Source organism: Bos javanicus, chromosome 11 (genome assembly GCF_032452875.1).
Source record: "Bos javanicus breed banteng chromosome 11, ARS-OSU_banteng_1.0, whole genome shotgun sequence".
NCBI lineage: Eukaryota > Metazoa > Chordata > Mammalia > Artiodactyla > Bovidae > Bos > Bos javanicus.
In genome coordinates this window covers 19,368,602-19,396,350 of record NC_083878.1, presented here as the reverse complement: position 1 = coordinate 19,396,350, position 27,749 = coordinate 19,368,602, and the positions used below count along the sequence as shown (strand labels likewise).

At 44.7% G+C, this 27,749-nt stretch overlaps 1 protein-coding gene across 2 annotated transcripts in view; it reads right to left on the bottom strand.

The window, feature by feature from the left end:
• Window positions 1-27,749, bottom strand: part of VIT (vitrin) — a 123,558-nt gene that overhangs the window by 10,391 nt on the left and 85,418 nt on the right. For both annotated transcript variants that reach the window (XM_061432069.1, XM_061432071.1), the window contains 4 exons: window positions 24,238-24,282; window positions 22,685-22,747; window positions 16,259-16,406; window positions 3,529-3,632 (listed from right to left, as the gene is read on the bottom strand). In XM_061432069.1, coding sequence (XP_061288053.1) covers window positions 3,529-3,632; window positions 16,259-16,406; window positions 22,685-22,747; window positions 24,238-24,282 — 360 coding nt within the window. The remainder of the gene's footprint in view (window positions 1-3,528; window positions 3,633-16,258; window positions 16,407-22,684; window positions 22,748-24,237; window positions 24,283-27,749) is intronic.

Below are 27,749 nucleotides of genomic sequence, written 5' to 3'. Positions count from 1 at the left end.
TACAAGATGAGAAATGCTGGGCTGGAAGAAGCACAAGCTGGAATCAAGATTGCCGGTAGAAATATCAATAACCTCAGATATGCAGATGACACTACCATTATGGCAGAATGTGAAGAAGAACTAATGAGCCTCTTGATGAAAGTGAAAGAGGAGAGTGAAAAAGTTGGCTTAAAACTCAACCTTCAGAAAACTAAGATCATGGCATCTGGTCCCATCACTTCATGGCAAATAGATGGGTAAACAGTGGAAACAGTGGCTGACTTTATTCTTGAGGGCTCCAAAATCACTGCAGATGGTGATTGCAGCCATGAAATTAAAAGACGCTTACTTTGTTGGAAGAAAAGTTATGACCAACCTAGACAGCATATTAAAAAGCAGAGACAAAAAAAAAATAAAAAAAAAAAAAGCAGAGACATTACTTTGTCAACAAAGGTCCATCTAGTCAAGGCTATGGGTTTTCCAGTGGTCATGTATGGATGTGAGAGTTGGACCGTGAAGAAAGCTGAGCACTGAAGAATTGATGCTTTTGAAGTGTGGTGTTGGAGAAGACTCTTGAGAGTCCCTTGGACTGCAAGGAGATCCAACCAATCCATCCTAAAGGAGATCAGTCCTGGGTGTTCATTGATGTTGAAGCTGAAACTCCAATACTTTGGCCACCTGATGTGAAGAGCTGACTCATTTGAAAAGATCCTGATGCTGGGAAAGATTGATAGCAGGAGGAGAAGGGGATGACAGAGGATGAGGTGGTTGGATGGCATCACCGACTCAATGGACATGGGTTTGGGTAGACTCTTGGAGTTGGTGATAGACAGGGAGGCGTGGCGTGCTGCGGTCCATGGGGTTGCAAAGAGTCGGACACGACTGAGTGACTGAACTGAAATAACTGAATTTTGTGTATATGAGTATTTAGGCACAAAAGCCATAGCTTTCAAAGGGATCCTCAATCTAAATAAGAGTTAAGAGCTACCTTCTTAAGACATTAGGGTTATAACATTATACTCAAGGCTTCTTTGGTTTTGACCAGCATCCTGGCATCACTGACTAGTACAATCTTATCTGTCAAATGAAAGGATCAAATGGTTACATTCTTGGTTGCTAGAGAAGTGTCTTGGAGAACCCATGTGAGCTGGCTGTGTGAAAACCTCAGAGAACTGCATTAACAGCCAGAGCTGATTTCCTTCAAGGCCCAAGGCACCCAGCAGTCCCCTCTGGTTTACTGTTAGCTGCCTGTAGACAGAGCACAGGGAGCCCTCAGAAGATCACCTTGACCTCACCCAGTCTTAAATCTGGAGGCCACAGTCAATTTGCACTCAATGCGTGTTCCATTAGCCTTCTAGTGTGTCTTGAAAGCAGAGGCTAGAAATCTGAAAATTGCATTGTTGAGATTTCCTTGCAGCTCGAGTTCTGGATGTGTTTTAGTTTCATGAAATGATATGCACATGAGGTTTAGAAGATGAACATGGGGTAGAGGTTGTACTTTTGATTCTGCTATTTCTATAGCCAAGTCTGTAGAGTGTTTGACTTTTCCAGGGTAGTGTTAGCAGAGGTGGCCATGATTAGTGACCAGCTTCCTTGATGTTGAGAAGGTAGGGTGCAAAGCATGTATTTTGTGGCTGTGAATGGAGCAAGCAAGGCATGTTTTTGGAGCTGGTAGTTGTAGCAGAAGTTTCCGATCAGCATGGCTTCCTGGCTGAAGCAGATTCCTAAAGAGGCTGCAGTGGTAGAATTGAGAAAGCAATTTTCTGGTCTTGGAAGAGGCATGTCTCCTTGGAGGTCCTGGATCAGCAGGAAGCCTTTGGAAGCCATCTTTGAAAACAGCCTAGAGTACGTTTCTTCTAATTCTCAAAACCATTTCATACTCTGAAATAAATCCCTTTCTGCTTAAATCAGCTGGAATGGGTTCTGTTCTCTAAACTCAAACCCCTATCAATACAGGGCAGATATAGAACATGTTACCTACTGAAAAAACATATACTGATTTTATTAAGACACCTCTCTAATCCCATCAAGGACATAGGATGTCTTCTGAAGTTTTAGAGTTTTACTCCTGATACCTTACTGGAATTTCAGTGATCTAAGTATCAAATTGAAAACAAATCAGACATCAACTCTGTCATGTTTGTGATGAGGCAATATCCGATTTGGGGTCTCAGATCCAAGGGACTTGGATGGTGTTTATTTAGAATTGTTCAGAGATCAAAGGCTCTTCATTTGCTAGATACCAATGCACTGGTCTATATAGATATACACTGAAGTGGGGAGGGAAGTAATAAATCAGATGTACTGTAATTTTGAAGAAGCTCCTTCAAAGATAGCTGTATTTCCTGTGCACATTCCATGGCAAGCAATGTGGCTCACATCTCCATTTCCCTGGATTGTGATGGTCCAGACAGGGTCCCCCAGGAGTGGGCAGTCCTCCCAGTGCCCCAAATGCAGACTGTACCCCATCAGGCTCCTCTGTCCATGGAATTCTCCAGGCAAGAATACCGGAGTGGTTAGCCATTCTTTTCTCCAGGGGATCTTCCTCACCCAGGAATCGAACCTAAGTCTCCCACATTGCGGGCAGATTCTTTACCTCTGTGCCACCAGGGAAGCCCAAAATCAGACTACCATTTATAAATTGGTATACTGGCATGGGCTCACTAGTGACCTTTGAACTTGGTTAGTGTGAAACTACTTCTAATTCCTACTCACCTCTGGGGAACTGATAAAATGGAGTTTTTGCACCTGCCCCACTAAAGACTAGATTTTGACCTTGGGATTTTGGTGCCCCACTCCCACTCCACCCCATCACCACCAGGAAGGCTCAGATGTCAGGAGACACAGCTGGAAACAAAGACCATGTCTCTGCATGGTTATCACTGTAACAGGAGCTGATTAGAGAAAGATTCCCAAGGAGCACTGTGAAGCTTCCTGAATGGAGCCAGCTACAGATTTGATTTATTTTTAAATTTTATTTATTTATTTATTATTTGGCTGTGCTGAGTCTTCGTTGCTGCCTAGGCTATTCTCTAGCTGTGCTCGGGCTTCTCATCGTAGTGGGTTCTCTTGCTGCAGAGCATGGGCTCTAGGCACGGGCTCCATAGTTGTGGCACACAGGCTCAGCTGTGGACTCAACCCATGTCTCCTGCATTGGAAGGCACATTCTTTACCACTGAGCCACCAGGGAAGCCCAAATTTTATTTTCATTAAAAATTTCTTTTTCACGAAACACAAAGATAGTTGATGACTTGTAGACCTGTAATGGTAGTCGTAACAGTAGTGCTGCTTGTCCTAAAGAAAACTGCTATCCTGAGGAAACAGGCCTGCTAAGAACTCTCCAGCATGAGTGTAATAATGATTTTTGCCCCCAGTCCACGGTAATGCTTTAGGAAAGATACAGATATTCTGTGAGTCATTTCTTAATGGATTATTTGGATTTTTCCTTTTTCTATCTAGGATGCTAGCAGACGACCACATAGAAGGAGAACCATAGTAGCAAGAAGGTCTGAATCCGGATTGGACATTAGACAGACATTAGACATGTACCTGCATTAGACAACCCTCCTCTCTGAGAAATCTTCTCTATGGCTGCCTTCACGTCCTGGGAATTCATGTGAGTCTTGAGATTAAATTGGGTAGCAGGATTGTCTCTGAAGATTCAGAACAAGAAGTAAAAATTAGCAGGAAAATTATTACCCTTGGAGCAAAGCAGAAATCAGAGTTGTTTTATATACAAATAGAATGGAAGCTGCTTTGAAACCTTAAGCTGGTGTTATACAATGCCCCAAAGAACTGTTGGTGAGACGGGAGGACTGGGTCCTCGGCAGGGTGTGTAGAAAAAAACTGGTTCATTTAAGGGCTCACGAGGTGTGCGTTCTGGTTTTAACTGTGCTGTTTCCTACCTTCGTGACCTTGGGAAGTCATCTGACTTCTCTGGGCCTCAGTTTCCTCATCGAGATAAAAATAAAGACCATCGTGTTCATGTTGCTAAAGAGCAGGACTGTTGTCAAGTGGGATTTTGCAAACATCAGGATGTGCCCAGGCTGCCCCAGACCCTCCTATCCAGGAAGAGAGTCTCAGTTGATAGCCCCTTGCCCCTCACCCCACCCCGGTACCCCAGCACTGGAACTGCATGTCAACGGTTGCGTCAAGGAGAACCCATGGTTTTGTCTTTCTCATTCTGTGACTCCTGTGACTTCGTGAGAGTATTCAAATCTTACCTGGAAGGTCAACATCTATTTTACTAAAGCCTGACAAAGGTTAGCTGGAGAGGAGTTAGAGTGAATTCAGTGGAGAAACAGAAGAAGAGCCCTTCTCTAGAAAGGAGTCTTTTTCTTTAGGTAACAGGCTTGGGAGCTGCTGAGCAGGGAGGGAGTGTGGAATCTTTCATCATCATGTAGACGGTGTGCCGGCAGGGACGAGGGCTCTGTGGGATGGGTGTGAGTGGTCACACCCAGGATGAAGTGGGGATGTGTGGTGAAATCACATCTCCCGAAGCACTGATGGTCCGTCCCTGGCAGGACCTCATGCAGGTGCGACCTTTAAGGTCACACGGGGCCCTGAACTCCAAAAGAACCTGTGCTTGCTTCAATGCTCTTCCGTACCTGCTCCATCAAACCACCCACATCCCCTTCTGCAGTCCTTCTTCTGACTCATCAAGTCATCCCCACAGTATGCATTCTTGATACCCTCTGATAATGCCCTCATCAAATACCAGGTCCTGTCAGATCAACCTCTCAAATATCTCTTGTGACTCTCGCATCCTTTCACCCCCCCACCCCCCGCCCACTCAAGTTTGGACTTGGATCTTCTTTTTCCTGAACTATTCCTACAGCCTCCTACCTGGTCTTCCTGCACCACAGTGGACTGTCCAGAGGATGTCTTACCCCACAGGTGCTAAGAGCCTGTCAGAGGTGGATTAACCTGCATGCTAATGATACCTCTTCATATTTGTAATTTTGGGTTGTTTTTCCAAAAAGAATCCCCAAACTATATAAGCTTCAGAGTCCCCAAAGCCTGGATCTACCTTTGGTAACCAAAGAATATGAACTTTTCAGGGGCTGAAAAAAAAAATCAAAACAACAACAAAGTATCATTAGCTACAAAACAGAAATTTGCAAAATTGATATTGACAATAATAACTATGTATTTGTCTACCAAACATAATGTTCTAGACACCCCATTAACTATAAAAATTTTAACTCTTAGAACTCTAATTACATTCGAAAATGATTGGGGGACTAGATTTTTCTCACTTTGAAAGATTTCCTGAGTGTGTCTGACAATTGTGAAGAAATCATAGCTGACCATAAATTGTGTTGCTCATAGACAAATAATTTCAAAAGCAAAAACATAGATTTTTCTTAAGTTTTTACAGAAAAAAGATTAAATGTGGAAGCTAGTCACCTAGTCATATCTATACTGATCCCCCAGAGCCCTGTTCATGAGGCTGTCTGAATGTTGATAACTTTGTAGAGTGATGGATCACCCATTTCCCATATTACATCTACTGTCAGGCCTTGTTATCCGCAGTAGTTATGTTCTATAAAGTTGTTGCAAACATCACGGTAGCAGGTTGCTGAGCCATTGTTCCTAGGGAAAATAGAAGGTTGGATTCCTGTGGGCCTCTGGTCATATTTTCATCAATAGGTCAGCATATAAACTTGTTTTAATGTATGTTTCTGTTTCAAGGTGCCCAATTTAATGTTTCTTACATTAATTAATTATATGCACATTTTCTGTATCATGAAACACTAGCCGAAAGGGTTTAACGTTTTAAACCTGACCCTGGGTCATGCTGCGTAGATTTGTTTTGGCTCTCAGCTTCATAATGGCTATCCATCGTACTTAAAAAAAAAGTAGTCATCATTTCATGAATTCGTAAGTTCAGCCACTTTTCCATTAGTTATTTTAGCAGTTTCTGGAGCAGATTCACATACAGATAAATGAATTTCCTTTTTCTTTTTTTTGCTGAATATATTGGATCATCAGTTCATTAACATTGAACTCATGACCAACTTAGGTTGCCTGAAGGAAATTTATCTAACATTTGCGGTTTCTCCTGAAGCACGTCACAGCCTTCTTGTGCTGAGAACACTGGATGGCACTTCAGCGCTACACTTGGGGCCATTAAAATTATGAAATCATCAATGAATAGCTGGAAAGTGTGGTGCTAAGTAGACTGTGAAAAGGACACTTGTTTACAGCACGAGTTGGAACAAGGCAGAGCATTGCCTTGTTTGACCTCAGCGGGGGATGTTGTGTGCCTCCTTCCTTCTCAGTGCACATCCGCAGATGACTGTCAAAGTACCAGGAGTGTAGACTTTGGAGATGCAAGCACATTTTAGCAAGTAGGTGAATTTGCAGATATGGAACACCCAAATCATGAAGGTTGACTATAACCTATTTGAGAATAAGCGCTATGTTCAGTATTTCCTCTCCCTGGTGCTTAGCATACAACAGGTAATAGAGAATTATGGAAAGGAGGGAAGGAGGGGGGAATCTCAAATGTCCTTTCCTCTCTTAGACCATCCTGGGTAGAAGTGAACACCCCCCTCTGAGCCCCACACTCATCACTCTCTCCCCCTGTTACATCCTGGAGGTGGATGAATCTATCTTCAGAAGCAGACAGATGAGCTATTCATATACCCAATGAATAGATGCTTTTCATTTTATTTAATGTTGTTTCTGTTAAAAATATCACCTCCCTCACTAGCTGGTAAAGTCCCAAAGAACAGAATCTCTATCACAGTTATTTATTTATTTTTAATGAATTGAAAGGTTGGATCAGAAGACTGCTGAAACTCTTTCCAATTGCTAAAATTACCATTAGGAGCAAAACCGCAGAGCTCATCCACCAAGGGACTAACAGGCAAATATAATCAAACCACTTAGATGAATTTTACATTAGTATGCCCTGCAAATGGCATAGCGCTTAGAGCGTGGTAAACACTCAATAAATCTTTGTTAAAATGTAATGTAATTAAATTATAGGAATGAGTGATAAGTCGCTAACCTGCAGACTCTGACCACTCTCAGTTTCAGAGCGCATGGGTGTATATGTCCTTTTTGGGGACTTGTGGCCCTACACCTTTACCTGGTTCCTTTTTCAGAGCTGAAGATTACTTAAAAAGTTCAAAGAGATATGCCACTATATTTTTATGTAAGCAATATTTTAATTTGTAACTTTGTTAGAAGATCTCATCAAGGGAAAACACATTTGTTTCCCTCAGTGGATATTAAGGATTTCCTTTGAAAGTAAGAGAAGAAAATAAAGAGGTTTATAGCGCAAGAAGAAAACATCAAATTGTTTTATGTTTGAAAGAGGAGTTAAGACTGATAAAGAGAAATGACAGGGAGCCAGCATTTGACTGTTCACAGAAAGGACTAATTCATGCAATAGGAAAGGACTATCTTGCAAGTGTGTGAGAAGAATGAATGCCCGTTGGAGGTGGCGCAAGTGATTCCAAGGGAGGCTGGAGCCTGGGGGCAGAGCGCTGGATGGTGCGTCATTATTCCCAGATCTCCCTGATGACAAGCCTTCCTTGAGGCACCCTGTTAAACTCCACAGGTTTAATCAGGTCTCCCCGAGGAAGAAACTCAGTATGTCTGGGCTGGGGATTTTTTTAAACAAGCTGATCCAGGTGAATCTCATCCTCGGGAAAGTTTGGGGAGCCCTGGATTTTAGAGGACTTCTGAGGCCCTTTCAGTCCTAAGGTTCCCATTTGGTTAAATTCCTTGTCTATTGATTCACCCCAGTCACATGGAGTGAGCCTCTCAAATGAATTTTGATGCAGTAGAAACACATTAACTAATCATAGTCCCTTTAGAAAGAACATTTGAAAACTGTTTCCTCCAAAGCATCATCACTTTAAGGTTACAATAAAATAACCTGATTATCCTTCAGTTCAATCGCTCAGTCATGTCCGACTCCTTGCAACCCCATGGACTGCAGAATGCCAGGCTTCCCTGTCCATCACCAACTCCCAGAGCTTGCTCAAACATGTCCATTGAGTCAGTGATGCCATCCAGCCATCTCATCCTCTGTTGTCCCCTTCTCCTTCTGCCTTCCATCTTTCCCAGCATCAGGGTCTTTTCTAATGAGTCAGTTCTTTACATCAGGTGGCCAAAGTATTGGAGCTTCAGCATCAGTCCTGCCAATGAATATTCAGGACTGATTTCTTTTAGGATTGACTGGTTTGATTTCCTTGCAGTCCAAGGGACTCTCAAGAGTCTTCTTCAACACCACAGTTCAAAAGCATCAATTCTTCAGCGCTCAGCTTTCTTTATGGTCCGTCTCTCATATCCATACATGACTACTGGAAAAACCATAGCTTTGACTAGATGGACCTTTGTCAGCAAAGTAATCTCTCTGCTTTTTTAATATGCTGTCTAGGTTAGTCATAGCTTTTCTTCCAAGGAGCAAGCGTCTTTTAATTTCATAGTTGCAGTCACCATCTGCAGTGATTTTGGAGCCCCCCAAAATAAAGTCTCTTACTGTTTGCATTGTTTTCCCCTCTATTTGCCAATGAAGTGATGGGACTGGATGCCATGATCTTCGTTCTCTGAATGTTGAGTTTTAAGCCAGCTTTTCACCCTCCTCTTTCAGTTTCATCAAGAGGCTCTTTAGTTCCTCTTCGCTTTCTGTGATAAGGGTGGTGCCATCTGAGTATCTGAGGTTATTGATATTGCTCCCAGCAATCTTGATTTCAGGTTGTGCTTCATCCAGCCTGGCATTTCACATGATGTACTCTGCATATAAGTTAAATAAGTAGGGTGACAATATATAGCCTTGACATACTCCTTTCCCAATTTGGAATCAGTCTGTTGTTCCATGTCTGGTTCTAAATGTTGCTTCTTGACCTGCATACAGATTTCTCAGGAGGCAGGTCAGGTGGTCTGGTATTCCCATCTCTTTAAGATTTTTGACAGTTGGTTGTGATCCACACAGTCAAAGGCTTTAGTGTAGTCAATGAAGCAGAAGTAGATGTTTTTCTGGAATTCTCTTGCTTTTACGATGATCCAACAGATGTTGGCGATTTGATTTCTGGTTCCTCTGCCTTTTCTAAATCCAGCTTGAACGTCTAGAATTTCTCAGTTCACGTACTGTTGGAGCCCAGCTCATTCTATTGACTATCCTTAGCCTTTTAATTTTCGTAATGCTAAAAGTGTGATGCAAAAAGTGTGATGATTTCCGGAGTTAGTCACTGAGTTGAACCACGCCTGTGAACTCAGGAGGATGTTCTGGGGTAACCCTGGTTGCCTAAGGTGGCAGTAGGTTGGATGACGGACTTGTCCCTTGAGGGCATTACTCAGCTCAGAGTGAAATGATTCTGTCTCTCTGAGACAGCTATGGTCTGAGGACTGAGCAGCTATGGTCAATGCAGGGGCCCAGGCCAACCTGCTGAGGGACTTAGCACAACTAGCCCCTTTTGAAAGGACACTGGCCTTTCTCACATTTCCTAGGGTCAGAGATTTGGAGCAGAGTCTTATAATCCAATTTTGTGTTTAGAGGAGTATTTGTGTGTGTGTGTGTGTGTGTGTGTGTGTGTGTGTAATTAGCAACAATAATTCCACCCACCACCAAAAAAATAGAAAGTTAACCTGCAAGCATCTTCCTGCTGGAGGAAACATGGGCATGTACTTTGCTGATCTGAGAACTACTCTAGAGCCAGAGGGCTGTCCAGCTTGCTGTCTGTTATACTGCCCGGCTTGATAAGTGCAGGGACATAGAAGGTCTTGACAACAGACAGTGTCTGGTGCTTCCCAAACTCAGTTGTGCATCCAGTCACCTGGGATTTTTAAAAAATATGGATTCTGTGGATTGGATGTGCGGCCTGAGGTTCTGCCTTTCTCATAGCCTCATGAGAGGCTGTGTCTCACACACATGACACTGTGTATCATGTGTGAGTGGCAGTGTCTTCACAGGGGAGGATGGCTTTAGATGATCCAAGCACATTACCGTTATCGTGTGCTTTATTTCTAATCTGATGCCACCGCTGACCTGACAGGAAGGACCGGTCCATGGCCCGGAGGTTGGGGACTTCTGTCTTAGAGAATGCTGTAAGAATCAAGAGCATAAGCAGTGGGGCTGCCAGTGATATGGGGAAGGGGGGAGAATAAATAAATCTGCAGAAGGTGCGAGAAAGGCAGAGAGGAAGGAGAATGGGGCTCCTGAAGCCCTAGGCTGGTGACCTGGGGGGAAGACGGGAGGGTCCTGGGGCACAGGGGTCACCAGATAACAGCACACCCCAGTTTGGTTTGGGCGTTGGGATTTTTCAGTGTTCCCCAAGTAGTTCTAATGTGCACAAAAGTGGCCGTCTGCTTCTCTAGCAGAATGGTCCAAGGATCTAGGGAGAATAATCTCAGCATGGCATGGATGGGGGGCCCCCAGAGAAGCCCTGGTGATGTGCAATGCAGGGTCAAGGAGAACCCATCCAAGGAGAGAGGGCATGAGACAAGGGCAGTCTTTGTTTCCTCTGTCACCCTGGGAGAACTGTGTGGTGGGAACAGAAAAGCATCAGATCCTTGTGTAAACTGTATTCCCAGCTCAGTCAGCCTTGAGTGTGTGTCCCTGAGGCGTGTGGCTCAGAGTTCACCTGCCTTGAAAGAAGAGGGGCCTAGAGGTCTTTGCAAGTGCCCCTAGGCCCTGGAGAGCCCTTCCGGGGAGACAGGCAGCTGTTCTGGGTCCTGTCGCTTCCTCTACAGGCAGTGTAGACGGAGGGCTCGAGGAGTGGACAGGGCAGGGGTTGGAGAGACCCGAGCTCTGCCAGGTGCCACCCTCTTTCCAGGGAAGCCAAGCTGTCCCTTCCCCTCCCTGGGGGTTAGTGATTCTCACCTTGGCTACAGATTAACATACTAGCTTCTGGGTATTTGCCAAATTCCAGGTTAATAGGTCTGAGATAGCGCCCAGGCATCAGCATTTCTAAAAGCTCCCCTGGTGACGTCAGGACCAGGCAGCCCCTTCCTGTCCTGGGGTCCTGTGGTGCCAAGCATCTCCCAGGCCCCCTCCTGTGGGGGCTCGTACCCCAAACCCTCTCACACCTTTGTGCAAACTCAAGAAAATGTGACAGAAGGGTCCTCCTTGCCAGGTGTAGCAGTTGCCTATTTCTGTTGCAAACTTAGTGGCTGAACCAACACACTCACCAGTTTACAGCTCTGGAGGTCAGCAGCCCATGGGGGGTCTCCCCAGCAGAGCCACGCTCCCTTTGAAAGGCTCTCGGAGACCATCATTGCCTGGTCTTTTCCAGCACGTGTTTCTTGATTAGTGTCCCTCTCCTCCACCTTCAGAGCCAGCCGTCGCATCTTTCTGAGCCTCTTCCATAGTCACATCTCCCTCAGTGGATAATAGCCGGGAAGGGTTCTCTGCTTTTAAGCACCCAAGTGATTAGACTGGGACACCTGGGCATCCAGGACAGTCTCCCGTCTCAGGGTCCTTGACTTTAATCACACCTCCAAGCCCCTCCAGCTCTGATGGAATATCTTGGTGGGGGCTCCACGCTGGACCTAATGAGTATAACATCGGGTTTTGAACACGCAGCAGCCATCTGCTCAGTCGGTCTTGGCTGTGAGGCTCATTCTGTTTACGTTTCTGTTTCCCTCTCAAGTTGCATGAAAAAAGGGCCAAAATGTTTCTTATAATAGAGATTTCTGCTTCTGATACATTGCTGGAAATGATAGGTCTCCTTATGAAGCCAGTTTTTGCTGTTGCATGGGAAACCAGTGAATTGATTCCACACAGCCAGGAAGGTTGTTGCCTCAGTGAGTTATCACAGCCATGGATTCCAGGGAGTCAGACATGGGGAGCTTCGCAGCCATTATTCCGCCCATTGCACCACACCCAACCCCTGGTTTCTTCTCCTGACTCTGGATGCCCCACACTGGACGGCTCAGCCAGTCCAGGAGAGCCTCTGAGCTCCCTGCTTTGGGGGGCAGGAAGGGAGGCTCAACTGAATGTGACTGAGGGTGTTCAGTCTGGGCTGAGTTGGGTGGGCTGAGAAGTAAAGTAAGGAAATGCAGCCCAACTTTGAGCTAAAACACAGGACACCTGTCAGAGAACCATGGGCAAAGAAAAGGATTTCATTTTGAAATGAAGAACAACCAATATTTTGCTTTATTCGATAGCTTGTTTTCCAGTGTTGGTACCCTTGGGTAGATTACAAAGTTCAGAAGAACATGTACAATTCTGTTCCATTTGTACTGAAACTGGGGATGAAGACAACATTATATTAAAGGTCCAGAGGGTATTCAGCACCCGTGGATCCAGGCAGCAGCTAAAATGTAACCTGCTTGGCTTCACTGTTCTGTTTGCTACAGTTCAACGAATAGCTACTTGTCTGGCCATTCTTTCTTCTAGCCTCTTAGTGTTCCCATTGGTCTTAAGTGCAACCACAAGCCTGTTGGCTGCTTAATTCTAAAATGAGACCAAGTGTGCAAAATGAGGGCTTGGTCCTTGGCCTTTTCTTCAACAGGGTCTCAGTCCTCAGTTTGGTGGAAAACTTCAATCATCAGGAGCTTTCTTGGCAGAGAAGCAAAATCTTTGAAGTCAATTTGGTTTCACATCTTAGAGATTAACCCAAGATTTAATATCTGTCTTCTCCCTAGTGGCCAAGCATTAGCTGTGTATTCTTAGGGAAGTCCCTCAGCCTCTCTGGGTCTGTATCGAATGTGGACTCTTACTGGAGGTGCGTGATGACTGTGGAAGGAACGCTGTGGTTGCTGAAAGGTTAACCTGATCTTGGGTTCCAAGCCTCTGCGTGTGCAGAGAGGGGATGTGGGAGACCGAGAAGGTTGGCACCACCCGGGCTGAAGAGCTCCCCCTGGCCTGGACCAGAAGCAGGAACCCAGCCAGTGAAAGGAGAAGTTACAGAAAGGGGCAGAAGCCATGAGCCTGGCAGGGGATGATGCTGGGCCACTGGGGGAAGGACAGAGGACAAGCAGAGAGCCGAGGAGATGCAGGAAAGAAAGAGGGAGGGGACCAGTGACCCGCCAATCCTGTGACATCACTCTCCTTTCACCTGCTTGCCTGGGCTGGTTTCTGTCTCCTGTACCCAAAGTATCTCTGTGTAGGATGCTTAGGGACCAGCAGGCAGAACAAGCTCTGCATTTTGTCCATCAGGCCATTGTTCTGCTTCTCATATTTTTATTTCTTATTTGCCTTCTGTTTCGTGTTCATAGTATGAGGCTTCTAAATCCCTCAAAAGTCTAAGTTCTGCCTCAGCTCTACGGAAAGCCAAGCGAAAGAATGTTCTGGGGGAATCTTTCACGTGGACCCGGGCAGCGCTGATGGGGGTGAGAAACCCGAGAGGAGGAATAGGGAGCTCCGAGTCCTCCCACCTCTGCCAGCTCCTTCCCAGCCTACGCCTCACCTTGGGAGCTTGTTCCTGGCGGGGTGGGCATTCCTTTTAGAGCCTGTTTCCTTACTGTAACATGAGGAGGTGGAAGCACGAGCTTTCTAGGGCCCCCACTGCACTGCGATTCTGAGAGAATGGGGCTGATCCCCAGTGACGGGTCATGACATGGGTACTAGAATCCAGTGAGAACCCAAAGGGCCAGAAAGGGGACCAGTTTCCTAGCCAGCCAAACACTGGTGAGCCTCTTCCAGAAACACTGACTTCAGATCTGCGTCGACCTCTGCCCCTCACCATTCCCTGCCCCCCACGCTCCCCCTCTGCACACTAAGACCATTTGCTGGAGAAAGAATGGACGGGAGAGCCGGGGCAGATATAAAAGCATTTTCAGCTTTTACTTCTGGGTGCGTGGATTTCCCCTTCAGCCTCATTACGCCCTCCTAGCGCTTTTCTCCAGCTGATTTTGTTCCCCGACGGACGTATAACCTCTGTGCCGCCATTGTTTCCTTGCTCATCACTCACACACCTATTCAGAACCCGAAGCTGGAAGGGAGAGGAAGCGCTTCCAATGGGTTCGCCCAACGTCCATTGATTGGCTGTCTTCTTAGTACAGAGCCAGTCACTGAATTACAGAACATCTGGGCTGGCAGAGCCCTAATAAATCAGCTGCTCCGCCTGCCCCGGACGTCACCGATGGCAGCTCTTACCTGGAGAGGCTAAGTGACTTGCCTAAGGTCACCCAGTGGAGCAAAGGCTTGAATCCCAGTGAATTCAAGACGTCCTGTTACCAGTTCCTTGTGCTTTCCACCCCACCCTGAGGCTGAAGATGATTGATCGGCTTGTGTGAGCAGGAAGTGAAGGAAAACAGACACATTTCCCTTAAGGGCTTTAAATTAATAAGGATCCAGGATGGGAAAAAAGGACAAACAGCAAAGGTATTTTTAGAAAGTGACATTGGAAAGCGTGGAGATAGACTCTTCCCTGTAAATGGTGATGACGTTAAGAACACAGTGGGAGAAAATGTTATTTTGAGAGGAAGAAGCCTTTATTGAATTGTTTTTCCTACCTTGCTGCATTTATTCTTTAATCCGTGTTCCCATCAGCACACCAAACAGTCTGCCTGTCATTTTTCTTTTCCTTGACATATTTATCGCCTTATTTTCATATTATCCTATAAACTTTGGTATACACAGATTTTAAAGCAGCTATTTTTTAATGCAAGATGACACACCAAGCTTTAAATCCCTCAATAAACTGACCAGGGACATCTGCACTAAAACACTTACATTTCCTCCCCAGAGAAGCCTGCTATTCATTTGCTATCTTTAAAAAGAAAAACAGGAATGAAAACAGGTTGGCGTGTTGAAATACAAGAAAACAATGGCCCAAACCACATATTTTCCTACTTCAAGATAAAAGGTTCCAGAACATCTGACAGTGAGAATTAACATTTGTAGCAAGTGTTTATTTTTATATATTTGACTCGGATTGTATACAAGTGCCACTTAACTCAGCGATTTTTCTTCACTGAAATAGAAGGCGGTGCTATATATGTTAATGGAATTTAATTCTAAAAATACAAATGTTATAGGCCCTTGTGAAAGCAAAGCAGTTTTATGCCTTTGGAGATCTCAAAACTAAATATCCTAGTGTATTTGACATAACAACGTTGGTTAAAGTGCTGCTCTAAATGTTTGAAGGGTCTGGAGACCTCCTGGCTGTTGTCAGGTTTTTTTTTTTTTTTTAACTTGTCACAAAGCACAAATAAGCTGTAACTGCGGCTTCTGAGCAAGAGCTACCAAGGCCTAAGTTAGTTTCCAAGGCCAAGGCTGAGCTACAGATCTGGGGAATGAAGGTTGTGTCTAGATCCTTTGTGGAAAATATGACAGTTATCCTGCCCTTAATGGTTCTTGATCAAAGGGCCACCTATTATTTGAGATTTGAGCTTGTTTGCTCTTTTGATTACTTATTTCTAGTTGATTTCTATAAATCTGCTTTAAAGTGGAATCTATTGCATGTGAAATAAGATTCATTTATTATCCCCAATAAGAGAAAAGTTGAGGGTGGACATCAGTATGAGCCCTCAATTTCTATCCTATGTAGAAGAGTAGACTGAATTGAGGATAGTCAGCTAGGTGACTGCTGGGGGCCACCGCACCCCCCACCTCCTGCAGTGCTCCCCATTGCGAGGGAAGCCTTCCCCACACCAGTGCAGAGGCCTCAGGTTATCGGGAGAAAGGAGAAAGTTCAACCCAGAGGACCATGATTTCTGGTCATCTCACCTACAAGTGAGACCTCTGCTACAGACTTTTTGGTCTTCCCAGCTAGTGGTAAAGAAGCCTCTTACCAATGAAGGAGATATAAGAGCCCTGGATTCAATCCCTGGGTTGGGAAGATGCCCTGGAGGAGGGCATGACTACCCACTCCAGTCTCCTTGCCTGGAGAATCCAATGGACTATAGCCTGGTGGGCTATAGTCCATGGGGTCACAGAGAGTTGGACACAACTGAAATGACTTAGTACACACACACCTATAAGGTAGCACAGGAGCCCCTCAAACTAATACTCGAGGAGTCAGGGTTGAAAGGGAAATTGCCTGAGAGAGAAGTGAAGGCCTTAGCTCAAGGCCACACAGCCTGCTATTGGCTAAGCGAAAACTTGAACCCAGCTCTCTTAGTCCCCAAATATTCTCTCTACCAATCAGGAGTGCAAATGCCATTTACTTTCGAGTGTTGATTAACCTGTTCCTCCTTCTGGAGGCCTCAGATTTCTTCATTGGCATCTGGATTGCTTCACTTTCTCTCATTTATGTCTGTATCAGGGAAGAGAATGAATCTGCTGTGCTCTAGATGTATGGATATTTTTCTTTTCTGGCACAGAATGAAACGAGGGTCATGCCCTGGTTTTCTAGTTCAGAGCCACACTTACCCATACTGAACAACACCCATTAGTGGGCCAGCGGGGCCAATGTCAAGAGTCTGGGCGACGTCGGTCAGAAACTGCTTCTGGATTCGGAATCGACGTTTGCCGATGCTCGAGCTCCCATCAATTAAAAACGACAAGTCAACTTTGCAGCCTGAGAAGTGGAAAAGGACTCTGTTATTCTGCTCCTCTCTCATTGCATTCACCGCCCACTCCCCTCTTCCTCAACCAGAGCTGCCTGAGATTGCAATGAAAAGAAAGTTAAAAAAAAAAAAAAGTAGCAAGATGCAAGATATACTTATTTATTTATATTCACAGCACATTTTCACTGGGCACCAAGATCACAGATACTTGGGCTGGTACTTATTTCCATGGTTGTTGTAGAATTCTCTGTATTAGCCACAATTACAGACTTCAAAAGCCAGACCTCCAAGTCAAGTCTAAGAAGGCCCTCAGAATGGTGTCCTAGCTCAGACCATGTCAGCTGTTGTGTTCAGTTGCTAAGTTGTATTGATCACTTTGCGACCCCTTTGGAGCCTGCCAGGCTCCTCTGTCCATGGGATTCTCCAGGCAAGAATACTAGGGTGGGTTGTCACTTCCTACCACGAGCGCCACCTGCAAGCCCTAATATATATATTATGTATGTATGTATATGAAAATGTGTGGGCTCAGACTGTAAAGAATCTGCCTGAAATGCAGGAGACCCAGGTTTGATCCCTGGGTCAGGAAGATTCCTTACAGAAGGGAATGGCTACCCTCTCCAGTATTCCTGCCTGGAGAATTCCATGGACAGAGGAGCCTGGAGGGCTATAGTTCATGGGGTTTCAAAAGAGTCAGACACGACTGAGAGACTGGGCACATAGCACATATAGACATTAATGAAAGCAAGAAATGGACATGAGTTGATACACTTTTAAACAGAACTGTTGAGGAATGCTTAGTAAAGAGTGATACTACAGAACTGGACGTGAAGGGAAAAGGTTCTGAAAAAACGCCTTGTTTTCTTGCTGTGGTGCATGGCAATCAAAACCAGAGGAGAAGTAGGTAATGACAGGGACCTCTCTGGGCCTGGCTGACTTCACTCTGTCTGGAATCAGCGCCCGGGCTCACTGGAGACCTCGTAAGCTTTTAGACCCTGTCTGCCTGGACGTTTGGGGCCTGCCAACTCTTCTCATTCAGCTGGCTACCCCTGTCCTTTGCTGCCTCCAAACTGCCTATGCCCAAGCATGATCCTTGAGATGAAGATTGGAAGAAGCAAATGAAATCAAGAAGTGAAGTTTAAAGATGCCACTAAAGTCAAGAATGTTCCCTTGGTGTCTCTAATTTTCTTGAGGAGATCTCTCGTCTTTTCTACTGTATTGTTTTCCTCTATTTCTTTGCATTGATCACTGAGGAAGGCTTTCTTATCTCTTCTTGCTGTTCTTTGGAACTCTGCATTCAAATGGGTATAGCTTTCCTTTTCTCCTTTGCCTTTCACTTCTCTTCTTTTCTCAGCTATTTGTAAGGCCTCCTCAGAAACCATTTTGCCTTTTTGCATTTCTTTTTCTTGGGGATGGTCTTGATCCCTGCCTCCTGTACAATGTCATGAACCTCCATCCACAGTTCTTCAGGCACTCTGTCTATCAGATCTAATCCCTTCAATTTGTTTGTCACTTCCACTATATAATCGTAAGGGATTTGATTTAGGTCATACCTGAATAGTTTAGTGGTTTTCCCTATTTTCTTTAAGTCTGAATTTGGCAATAAGGAGTTTTTGATCTGAGCCACAGTCAGCTCCCAGTCTTGTTTTTACTGACTGTATAGAGCTTCTCTATCTTTGGCTGCAAAGAATATAATCAACCTGATTTTGGTGTTGACCATCTGGTGATGTCCATGTGTGGAGTCTTCTCTTGTGTTGTTGGAAGAGGGTATTTGCTATGACTGTATGACTTATAACATATGACTTACAGCAGAAGCAGAAGATATTAAGAAGAGGTGGCAACAATACACAGAGGAACTATACAAAAAAGATCCTCATGACCCAGATAACCACAACAGTGTGATCACTCACCTAGAGCCAGATATCCTGGAATAAGAAGTCAAGTGGACCTTGGGAAGCATCACTATGAACAAAGCTAGTGGAGGTGATGGAATTCCAGTTGAGCCATTTCAAATCCTAAACGATGATGCTGTGAAAGTGCTGCACTCATTATGCCAGCAAATTTGGAAAACTCAGCAGTGGCCACAGGACTGGAAAAGGTCAGTTTTCATTCCAATCCCAAAGAAAGGCAATGCCAAAGAATGTTCAAACTATCACACAATTGCACTCATCTCACATGCTAGCAAAGTAATGCTCAAAATCCTCCAAGCAAGGCTTCAACAGTATGTGAACCAAGAACTTCCAGATGTTCAAGCTGGATTTAGAAAAGGCAGAGGAACCAGAAATCAAATTGTCAACATCCGCTGGATCATTGAAAAAGGAAGAGAGTTCCAGAAAAACATCTACTTCTTCTTTACTGACTATGCCAAAGCCTTTGACTGTGTGGATCACAACAAACTATGGAAAATTCTGAAAGAGATGGGAATACCAGACCACCTGAGCTGCCTCCTGAGAAACTGTATGCAGGTCAAGAAGCAACAATTAGAACTGGACATGGAACAACAGACTGGTTTCAAATCAGGAAAGGAGTATGTAAAAGCTGTATATTGTCACCCTGCTTATTTGACTTATATGCAGATTACATCATGTGAAATGCTGGGCTGGATGAAGCACAAGCTGGAATCAAGATTTCCAGGAGAAATATCAACAACCTCAGATATGCAGATGACACCACCCTAATGGCAGAAAGTGAAGAGGAACTAGAGAGCCTCTTGATGAAAGTGAAAGAGGAGAGTGAAAAAGTTGGCTTAAAGCTCAACATTCAGAAATCTAAGATCATGGCATGTGGTCCCATCACTTCATGGCAAATAGATGGGGAAACCGTGGAAACAGCGAGAGACTTTATTTTCTTGGGCTCCAAAATCACTGCAGATGGTGACTGCAGCCATGAAATTAAAAGTCGCTCCTTGGAAGAAAAGCTATAACCAACCTAGGCAGCATATTAAAAAGCAGAGACATTGCCGACAAAGGCCCATCTAGTCAAAGCTATGGTTTTTCCAGTAGTCAAGTATGGATGTGAGAGTTGGACTATAAAGAAAGCTGAGCACTGAAGAATTGATGCTTTTGAACTGTGGTTTTGGAGAAGATTCTTGAGAGTCCCTTGGACAGCAAGGAGATCCAACCAGTCCATCCTAAAGGAGATGTCCTGAATATTCACTGGAAGGACTGATGCTGAAGCTCTAATACTTTGGCCACCTGAAGTGAAGAACTGACTCATTGGAAAAGACCCTGATGCTGGGAAAGATGGAAGGCAGGAGGAGAAGGGGATGACAGGATGAGATGGTTGGATGGTATCACTGACTTGATGGACAGTAGTTTGAGTAAGCTCCGGGAGTTGGTGATGGATAGGAAAGCCTGGCGTGCTGCAGTCCATGGGGTCGCAATGAATCAGACACGACTTAGCGACTGAACTGAACTGACTGAAAGTCAAGAATCAAGCAAAAGAACAGCAGAACTACTCTATGGCTTGGCATGTTTCCCAAACAGGGCTATTCCCACTCTTTCCTAGGTCCAGGCTTGTGATGTGAATTGCCGCCAGCAGGTGGCAGTGGTGCTCTTTAGGGCTTGCGGCGCACCAGCACCAACAGTTTGCTGGAAATGTGAATGCCCAGGCTCCACCTGGACATATAGAATCAGATTCCAGTTTAGCAAGATCCCCAGGTGATTGATGTGCACATTAAGTTTGAGAAGCACGCCTGAAGAGAACTTTTTCTTTCAGATGTCAGCAGCGTAGTTCAGTATGCCTTTTTACATGAAATTCCTTTATTTTTTTATTTAGAGAAAAGAATAACTTAATTAGAGTAAGGGCCAAACAAGAGTACATGGATTTTGTAGCATCTATTTTGGTTCTTCCTAGACCATTTTTTTTCCTCCTTATTTCTTACATCTTGAGCTATGTTCAGGATTGAGACATTGATTTCATAGGTTTTAAGAAGCGAAGTGTTTATTTACTTCATTCTCTTCACTCAGCCTAATGGCTGAAACTGGGGTTAACTTTGCTCCTCTTTTCCAAGAAATGTTTAAAATTCATTTTTATTGGAGTACAGTTGCTTTACAATGTTGTGTTAGTTTCTGCTGTACAGCAAAGTGAATCAGCAATATATTTGCATATATGCCCTCTTTTTTTGGATTTCCTTCCCATTTAGGTCACCACAAAGCAGTGAATTCCCTGCTCTATACAGCAGATTCTCATTAGTTATCAATTTAATACATAGTATCAATAATCTCTATATGTCAATTCCAAACTCCCAATTCATCCCACCCCAGCTTTCCTCCTTGATATCCCCATGTTTTTTCTCTATGTCTGTGTCTCTATCTCTGCTTTGCAAATAAGATGATCTATACCACTTTTCTAGATTCCGTATATATGCATTAATATACAATATTTGTTTTTCTGACTTCACTCTGAGTGAGTCTCTGTGTCATCCATGTCTCTGCAAATGGCAGCGTTTCATTCCTTTTTATGGCTGAGTAATATTCCATTGCATGTATGTACTAGATCTTCTTTATCCATTTCTTTGCTGATGGAGATTTAGGTTGCTTCCGTGTCCTGGCTATTGTAAATAGCACTGCAATGGACACTGAGGTGTGTGTATCTGTTTCAATTCTGGTTTTCTCTGGATATATGCCCAGGAGTAGGATTGCTTGGTCACATGGTAGCCCTATGTTCAGATTTTTAAGGCGCCTCCATACTGTTTTCCATAGTGGCTGTGTCAATTTACATTCCCACCAATGCAGGAGGGTTCCCTTTTGTCTCCACCCTCTCCAGCATTTATTGCTTGTAGATTTTTCGATGATGGCCATTCTGATGAGTGTCAGATGATACCTCGTTGTAGTTTTGATTTGCACCCAAGAATGTTTGAATGACAGTGGCTCACCCTCAGGGCATGTGCTCACTGAGACCCTAGTGGCTTTCTCACGTAAAGATGAAGGCATGCTGATGTGAAGATGACAGTGTCAGTACAAAGGGACAGAACTGGGTCATGAAGTGTTCAGCATGAGCAATGCATTATGCTCACCAAGGATGGAAGAGGAGGAAGGAAAGGTAAGACAGAGTATCTGCAGGAATCAATCTACCAATTTTCTTAATTGCTTTGGTATTCTTCAACATGGTACAGTTTTATAGATGAATGCTTTGTGTTGACCAATATATTAGGCCAGTGTCTTTTAACCCTGGATAAATATCTGAGTTCCTTATGCAGCTTTGACAAATAAAGATGCCTGGGAATCACTCTAGGCGGTGCTTCTCAAGGGTTGATGTGCAAAGGAATTGCTTGATTCAGTAAGTCTCGGGTGGACCCTGAGAGTTTGCATCTCTAACAAGCTCCCAGGTGATACCTGATGCTGCTGGTTCTCAAACCACACTTAGAGTGGCAAAATCAAGGGAGACTCAGTAGGTATGAGGCAAGAAGTGGCATCTTTCATTTTTTAAAATGTCTGCAGGTGATTCTCACATATAGGTGAGTTGAGACTCACAGCCCATTGGTGGCTGACTTGTCAGGGCTTTCTGGGGGAATTTGCAGATGCTTGCAACACACAGCTCCCTCCTGGTTTCCCTCTTTTGCTCTGCTCTCTTTCTTGTATCCTTGGGTGGCTTCTCTTCCACCCAGTTAGTATCAGAGATCTTCAGGTTTAAGTCCCCTGTTTCTTCTTACTGTAACCTGTCTCCCTGGGTCACACTTTCAGTTCTCAAAACCTTGGTTTTGCCCTCATCATCTTCCAACTCTAAATTTCCAGCTGGACTATTGTTTCTGAATGTCAGGGTAGCCAACTCTCTGCTAGACTGAATGTCTTACAGAAGATGATAGATAAAAACGCTTTCCTGCCCCAACCTGTTCCAACTCCAGTGGTCCTCATGGCAGCTCCAGTTGTTCAAATCATCTTTAATTGCTCCCTGTCTTCACTCCACCCCTCTAGCTTCTTTCTTTCTCTCTTGGATTTGCCCGTTTCTCTCCATTTACGCTTCCCACCCCGAGCTCTGTGTACCATCATCTCTGCAGACCTCCATCGTCACTGGCAAGCCAGTCTCCTTTCATTCACTCTTGTCTCCCCGTTCCACCCCACCCTGTTGCCATAGTGACATTTTAAACATCTGATCCTCTCCCCCTCTTGCACACAGATAGTTTAAATCCTTCAGAAGCTTCCCTTTTCCTTTAGAACAAAGTGACAGAAGAGAGATAAATAGATCCAGGGTAGGAGAGAGGCGGGTGTGGGTGGGAGTGAGTGGGCAGAGGGGAGAGAGAGCAGATCAGATGTCAAAGCCACTAGGGGTTTCTAGTTGTCAATTAACTTACTTGGATCTCCCTGGGATGCTGGCTCCAAAGACTGTGTGCTTAATTCTTCTTTTGGAACAAATCCTGGAAAGAGCAGTAAAACTTTTGGTGACTTACAAGAACAGGAAGCATCTGGCCTCACCCCAGGGATGGGGACAAAATGGATATTCACACTCAGCTCCAGGGGCTGGGCTTACTGCTAACTGTGCTCTTCTCCATACCTCCCCCATGTGAGGAGATAAGAATGAATATTCACGGACAGCGCAATAGAGACACAGCACTCCTCTGGGTGCTCACGGGCATTTGAAGTCAGGTGTGTTCAGATCTGTCTTCTACAGCCCCTTAGCTTAATCTGTCTGAGCCTTAGCCTTCTTATCTGAAAGCATTAAGCACTTTGCCAGTGTAAATTATCCCTCCATACAATTCTGAAAATCTTGAGGTCAGGGATGAGTCTCACCCATCACATAAACCTTCCCCGTGGTCCTCAGTCAATATTCAGTGACTGAGTTGATGAACAAAGATCAGTGAGACCGAGGACGGGGTTGGGTGTAGACCAGGGGAGAAGAGATGAGATACTAGCAGCTCAAACAAACAAGAGGGTCTACACTGCAGCCTGTCCCCTCCTGCACTCTGAGACCAGACGCAGAAACAAAAGGATTAGTGCTTTGAGAGGGCGTGTGTGTATGTGAACTGAATTTCAGCTTCAGGGTTTTCTTTAGAGCTGTTTACCTGGGAGCCACATTCACAAATATTTCATATAAGGAAATAAAGACAATAGTCTTTTAAGGCTTAGAAAGGCCAATGAGTTTCTCGGCAAAGTGTAATTGCAGCACCGGAAGTGAGTCTCCTGATTCTGGGATGCTGGGGAACGCCCACCAAGAGTCCCCCACCTCCATGGAGGAAGGTGCTCAGGACTCCACTCTTGGGTGGGGTGAGATTTCTCCTGGCTTTGTTAGTTTTTCCAATTTGCAAAGCACATGATTTCATCTTCCCATTAAAGGTCAGCTTGCTCATCCCACTTCCTCAAATCATTAAAAAAATTCACTAATGGCATTTCTCAGCCAGGAGTCCTGGGAGGGGAAGAAATACACATCCAGAGGCCCGAGTCCTCTCCTCCATATCCCCCCGCCCCCAAACCAGCAAAATCTGCCCTTGCACCAAGAGTCTGAAAACTGTGTTTGCTGTTGGAGTTTTAAACACTTAATGTAGTAAATAGGGAACAACATTCATTCATGTGAAGAAAAAACCTGAATCCCATTTGCAAAGAAGGAAGATGAAATAGAAGGAAATTAAGGTGTGCGCCCAGATGGAGTGAGGGTCTAACCCATTTTCGGGGCTGGGAACTCACTGCCTTCTGTCTTCACATTTCCTTCCCTCTCTGTGAATCCAGTCTTGTCCCTGACCCAGTCCTCCCTGTGGGGGTTTCAGTGGGCCCTTTGCCTGGCCACCAGACACCTAACGTTGGAGGTGGCACTGGAGGAGTCTTCTGTAGCAGAGCTTGACTTCTGTGCCATTTGCTGTAATCCTAAGAATCTTGATCTAGTTATGGCCAGAAGGATGGGCTGTATAATTACCTGCATCGAGAAGGACTGATTCAGGTTTCCACAAGGCAGGTTCCCCTGATTTTCAGGATTAAAGAAAAAAACAAACTCATTAGTTAGATGAAACCAGCAGAAGCTCTCAAGTGAACTGCCAGAATGATAACATTTTCTAATTATGGCAGAAAGCTTAGTAAAGAAACCCAAGACCAGACTTTGGGATGAAGCAACCTGAAATCTGTGTGATTTTCTTATTTAAAGTTCTTAAAGTTAGAGACAAAAACATCTTTACTCTTTTGTTCCTTTCACTATGCACCAATAACCATGGAATAATAGCAGTCCTGAAATTCAAGGGGAACTAAAAGCTCATGCAATTCGAAGAAACAACCGTTGTTGTTCAGTCGCTCAGTCATGTCCGACTCTTTGTGACCCCATGGGCTGCAGCACACCAGGCTTCCCTGTCCTTCATCATCTCCTGGAGCTTGCTCAAACTCATGTCCATTGAGTCAATGAAGCCATCCAACCATCTCATCCTTTGTCGTCCCCTTCTCCTCCTGCCATTGATCTTTTCCAGCCTCAGGGTCTTTTTCCAATAGGTCGACTCTTCGCATCAGGTGACCAAAGTATTGGAGCTGCAGCATCAGCCCCTCCAATGAATATTCAGGACTGATTTCCTTTAGGATGGACTGGTTTGATCTCCTTGCAGTCCAAGGGACTTGCAAGAGTCTTCTCCAACACCACAGTTCAAACGCATCAATTCTTTGGCTCTCAGCTTTCTTTATGGTCCAACTCTCACTGGAAAAACCATAGCTTTGACTAGATGGACTTTTGTTGGCAAAGTTAATCTCTGCTTCTTAATATGCTGTCTAGGTTTGTTGTAGCTTTTTGTCCAAGGAGCAAGCATCTTTTAATTTCATGGCTGCAGTAACCATCTGCAATGATTTTGGAGCCCAAGAAAATAAACTCTCTCACTGTTTCCATTGTTTCCCATGAAGTGATGGGACTGGATGCCATAATCTTTGTTTTTTGAGTATTGAGTTTTAAGCCAGCTTTTTCACTCTCTTCTTTCACCTTCATTAACAGGCTCTTTATTTACTCTTTGCTTTCTGCCATAAGGGTGGTGTCATCTGCATATCTGAGATTATTGATATTTCTCCCGGCAGTCTTGATTCCAGCTTGTGCTTCATCCAGCCCGGCATTTCTCATGATGTACTCTGCATAGAAGTTAAATAAGCAGGGTGACAATATACAGCTTTGATGTACTCCTTCCCCAATTTTGAACCAGTCCAGTGTTCCAATGCAACCCACTAACCTGCTTCAATAACATCTCTACCAAGTGAGTGGCTGGCAGGTGCTTGAATACCTCCAGAGACAGGGAACTCATTACTTTAGCAGCAACAAAAATAGAGCATGTCTTCTTGGACTATTGAGACTTTGAGAAAACTTTTCTTTATGCCAATCTGAAACCTTTATCCACCATCCATCCATCTGTTCTTCATCACACTTAATCACATGTGTGCATTCAGTCATGTCCAATTCTTTGTGACCCTATGGACTATAGACTGCCAGGATCCTCTTTCCATGGAATTTTCCAGGCAAGAATACTGAAGTGGGTTGCCATTTCCTCCTGCGGGGGATCTTCCTGACCCAGGGATCGAACTCGCATCTCCTGCATTGCAGGCAGTTTCTTTACTGCTGAGCCATCAGGGAAGCCCCATCACACTTAATATGCACCCCAAATATGCCCATTATCATTCCAGGTACATTTGCCTCATCCATCTATTTGTGTTTCTTTCCTTGGAACCACACAGAACAAATCTGACCCCTTCAGGGGGTAGGCAGTCCCCTCATTTCCTGAGGCCCTGCTTCTCCCCACGTGCCTGAAGCAGAATGGATCAAAGCAGCAAATGCCCTTCACCGCACACCTGTGCTGATGCAGTGGCAGGGGTGGTCAGGAAGTGAACATTCTTATCCGATAGTCCCTGATCTTTTTGGGGGAGTATGTCTGGAAGGGACTTAAGGGGCAGCAAAACATGTTAGGAAGCCCTCTAAGGACACCCACATGGCTATTTTTCTCCTCCTTCCCACCCCCTCCTCCCACCTTCAGCTCACAAGGCGGAGAGCGTAACCAACTGTTTCATTTCTTAAAGGCTATCACTGTTCCAGCACACTTCAATTAGCACGCTCAGATGAAGTGATATTCTCCTTTACATGATTCAGTGATGCCAGGCTATTGTGAAAGGCAAGTCTGTGCTCTAGTAGATTCTGGGTTCATGGTGAAAAGTGAGTTTAATTTGACTCAGCCATTAACCAGGTGTAGGACCTTGAGCAAGTCACATACCCTCCATGAACTGCAATTTCTTTTTGAGGAATATTAGCAGTTTGTGTGGGCTGATCTCCAAGTTCAAAATATTTATGATCTATATGTTTAAGTATTCAGCTTCTTTAGCCTCATTATTCTATCGCCACCTACCGGCAAAACTATGCACTTTGTCCTTTTCCTTTAAAAAAAAAAAAAGAAAAAAGTGTGGGTGACACCTCAGTTTTTGGCTAAGGCTTTCAGCACCCTTGGGTGTGAGGAAATTAGAATGCTGGGTGCTCTGTTACTTTAGTAGGAGATGAACAGTTTTCTGACATGAAGTAATGAAGCGATGGGACCGGATGCTATGATCTTCGTTTTTTGAATGTTGAGTTTTAAGTCAGCTTTTTCACTCTCCTCTTTCCCCCGGCATGAAGGATTTCCAAGTCTCTTACTCTGTCCTGGAGGCCTGTCCTCTCTCTGTGTCACTTTAATTTGTTTGGGAAAAGTTTGAACCAAATCACTTTCACCCAAAAGCTGAAGGCTGAAAAAATATTTGGACAGCTCAGACTTGGTGCTTTGAGCTTGGTGGTGATGAGAAGGAGATTTGTGAGAACGTTTGGGTTCTGGTGTTGAGGTCAAGGGCATGGTGTGGGGCAAACAGAAGACTATCCCGAGTCTACCAAAGAGCTGGGGGCCTGAGGGGCTTGCCTACCTTCTCTGACCTTCAGTTTTCTCCTGTGTAAAACTGGGGTCACAGGACTTGTTCTGCCCTGCCTCACGTGAAGACTGTTGTTGTTTAGTCCCTAGGTCGTGTCCACCTGTTTGCAACCCCATGGACTGAGGCCTGCCAGGCTCCTCTGTTCATGAGATTTCCCAGGCAAGAATACTGGAGTGGGTTGCCATTTCCTCCTCCAGGGGATCTTCTTAACCCAGGGATCGAACCCGTGTCTTTTGCTTGACAGTTGGATTCTCTGCCACTGGCCCACCTGGGAAGCCCTCATATGAAGATAAATGTCTATAAAATCACTCTAAAAAGGGTAAAAGGCACTTGTAAAGAAACAGCTAATAATTTTTGTGACAGTCCTGGCTCCGTCATCGTATAGATACAGTCAGCGTGTATGGGAGGTATTGGTCTTGAACACGCACTGACCAAGCCCCATGTGAGCATCAGAAAAACCCTGCGGGTCAGGGACAGCCGTGATCCCACTTTACAGGTGAGAAAGCTGACACGGGGAGTGGCAGAGCA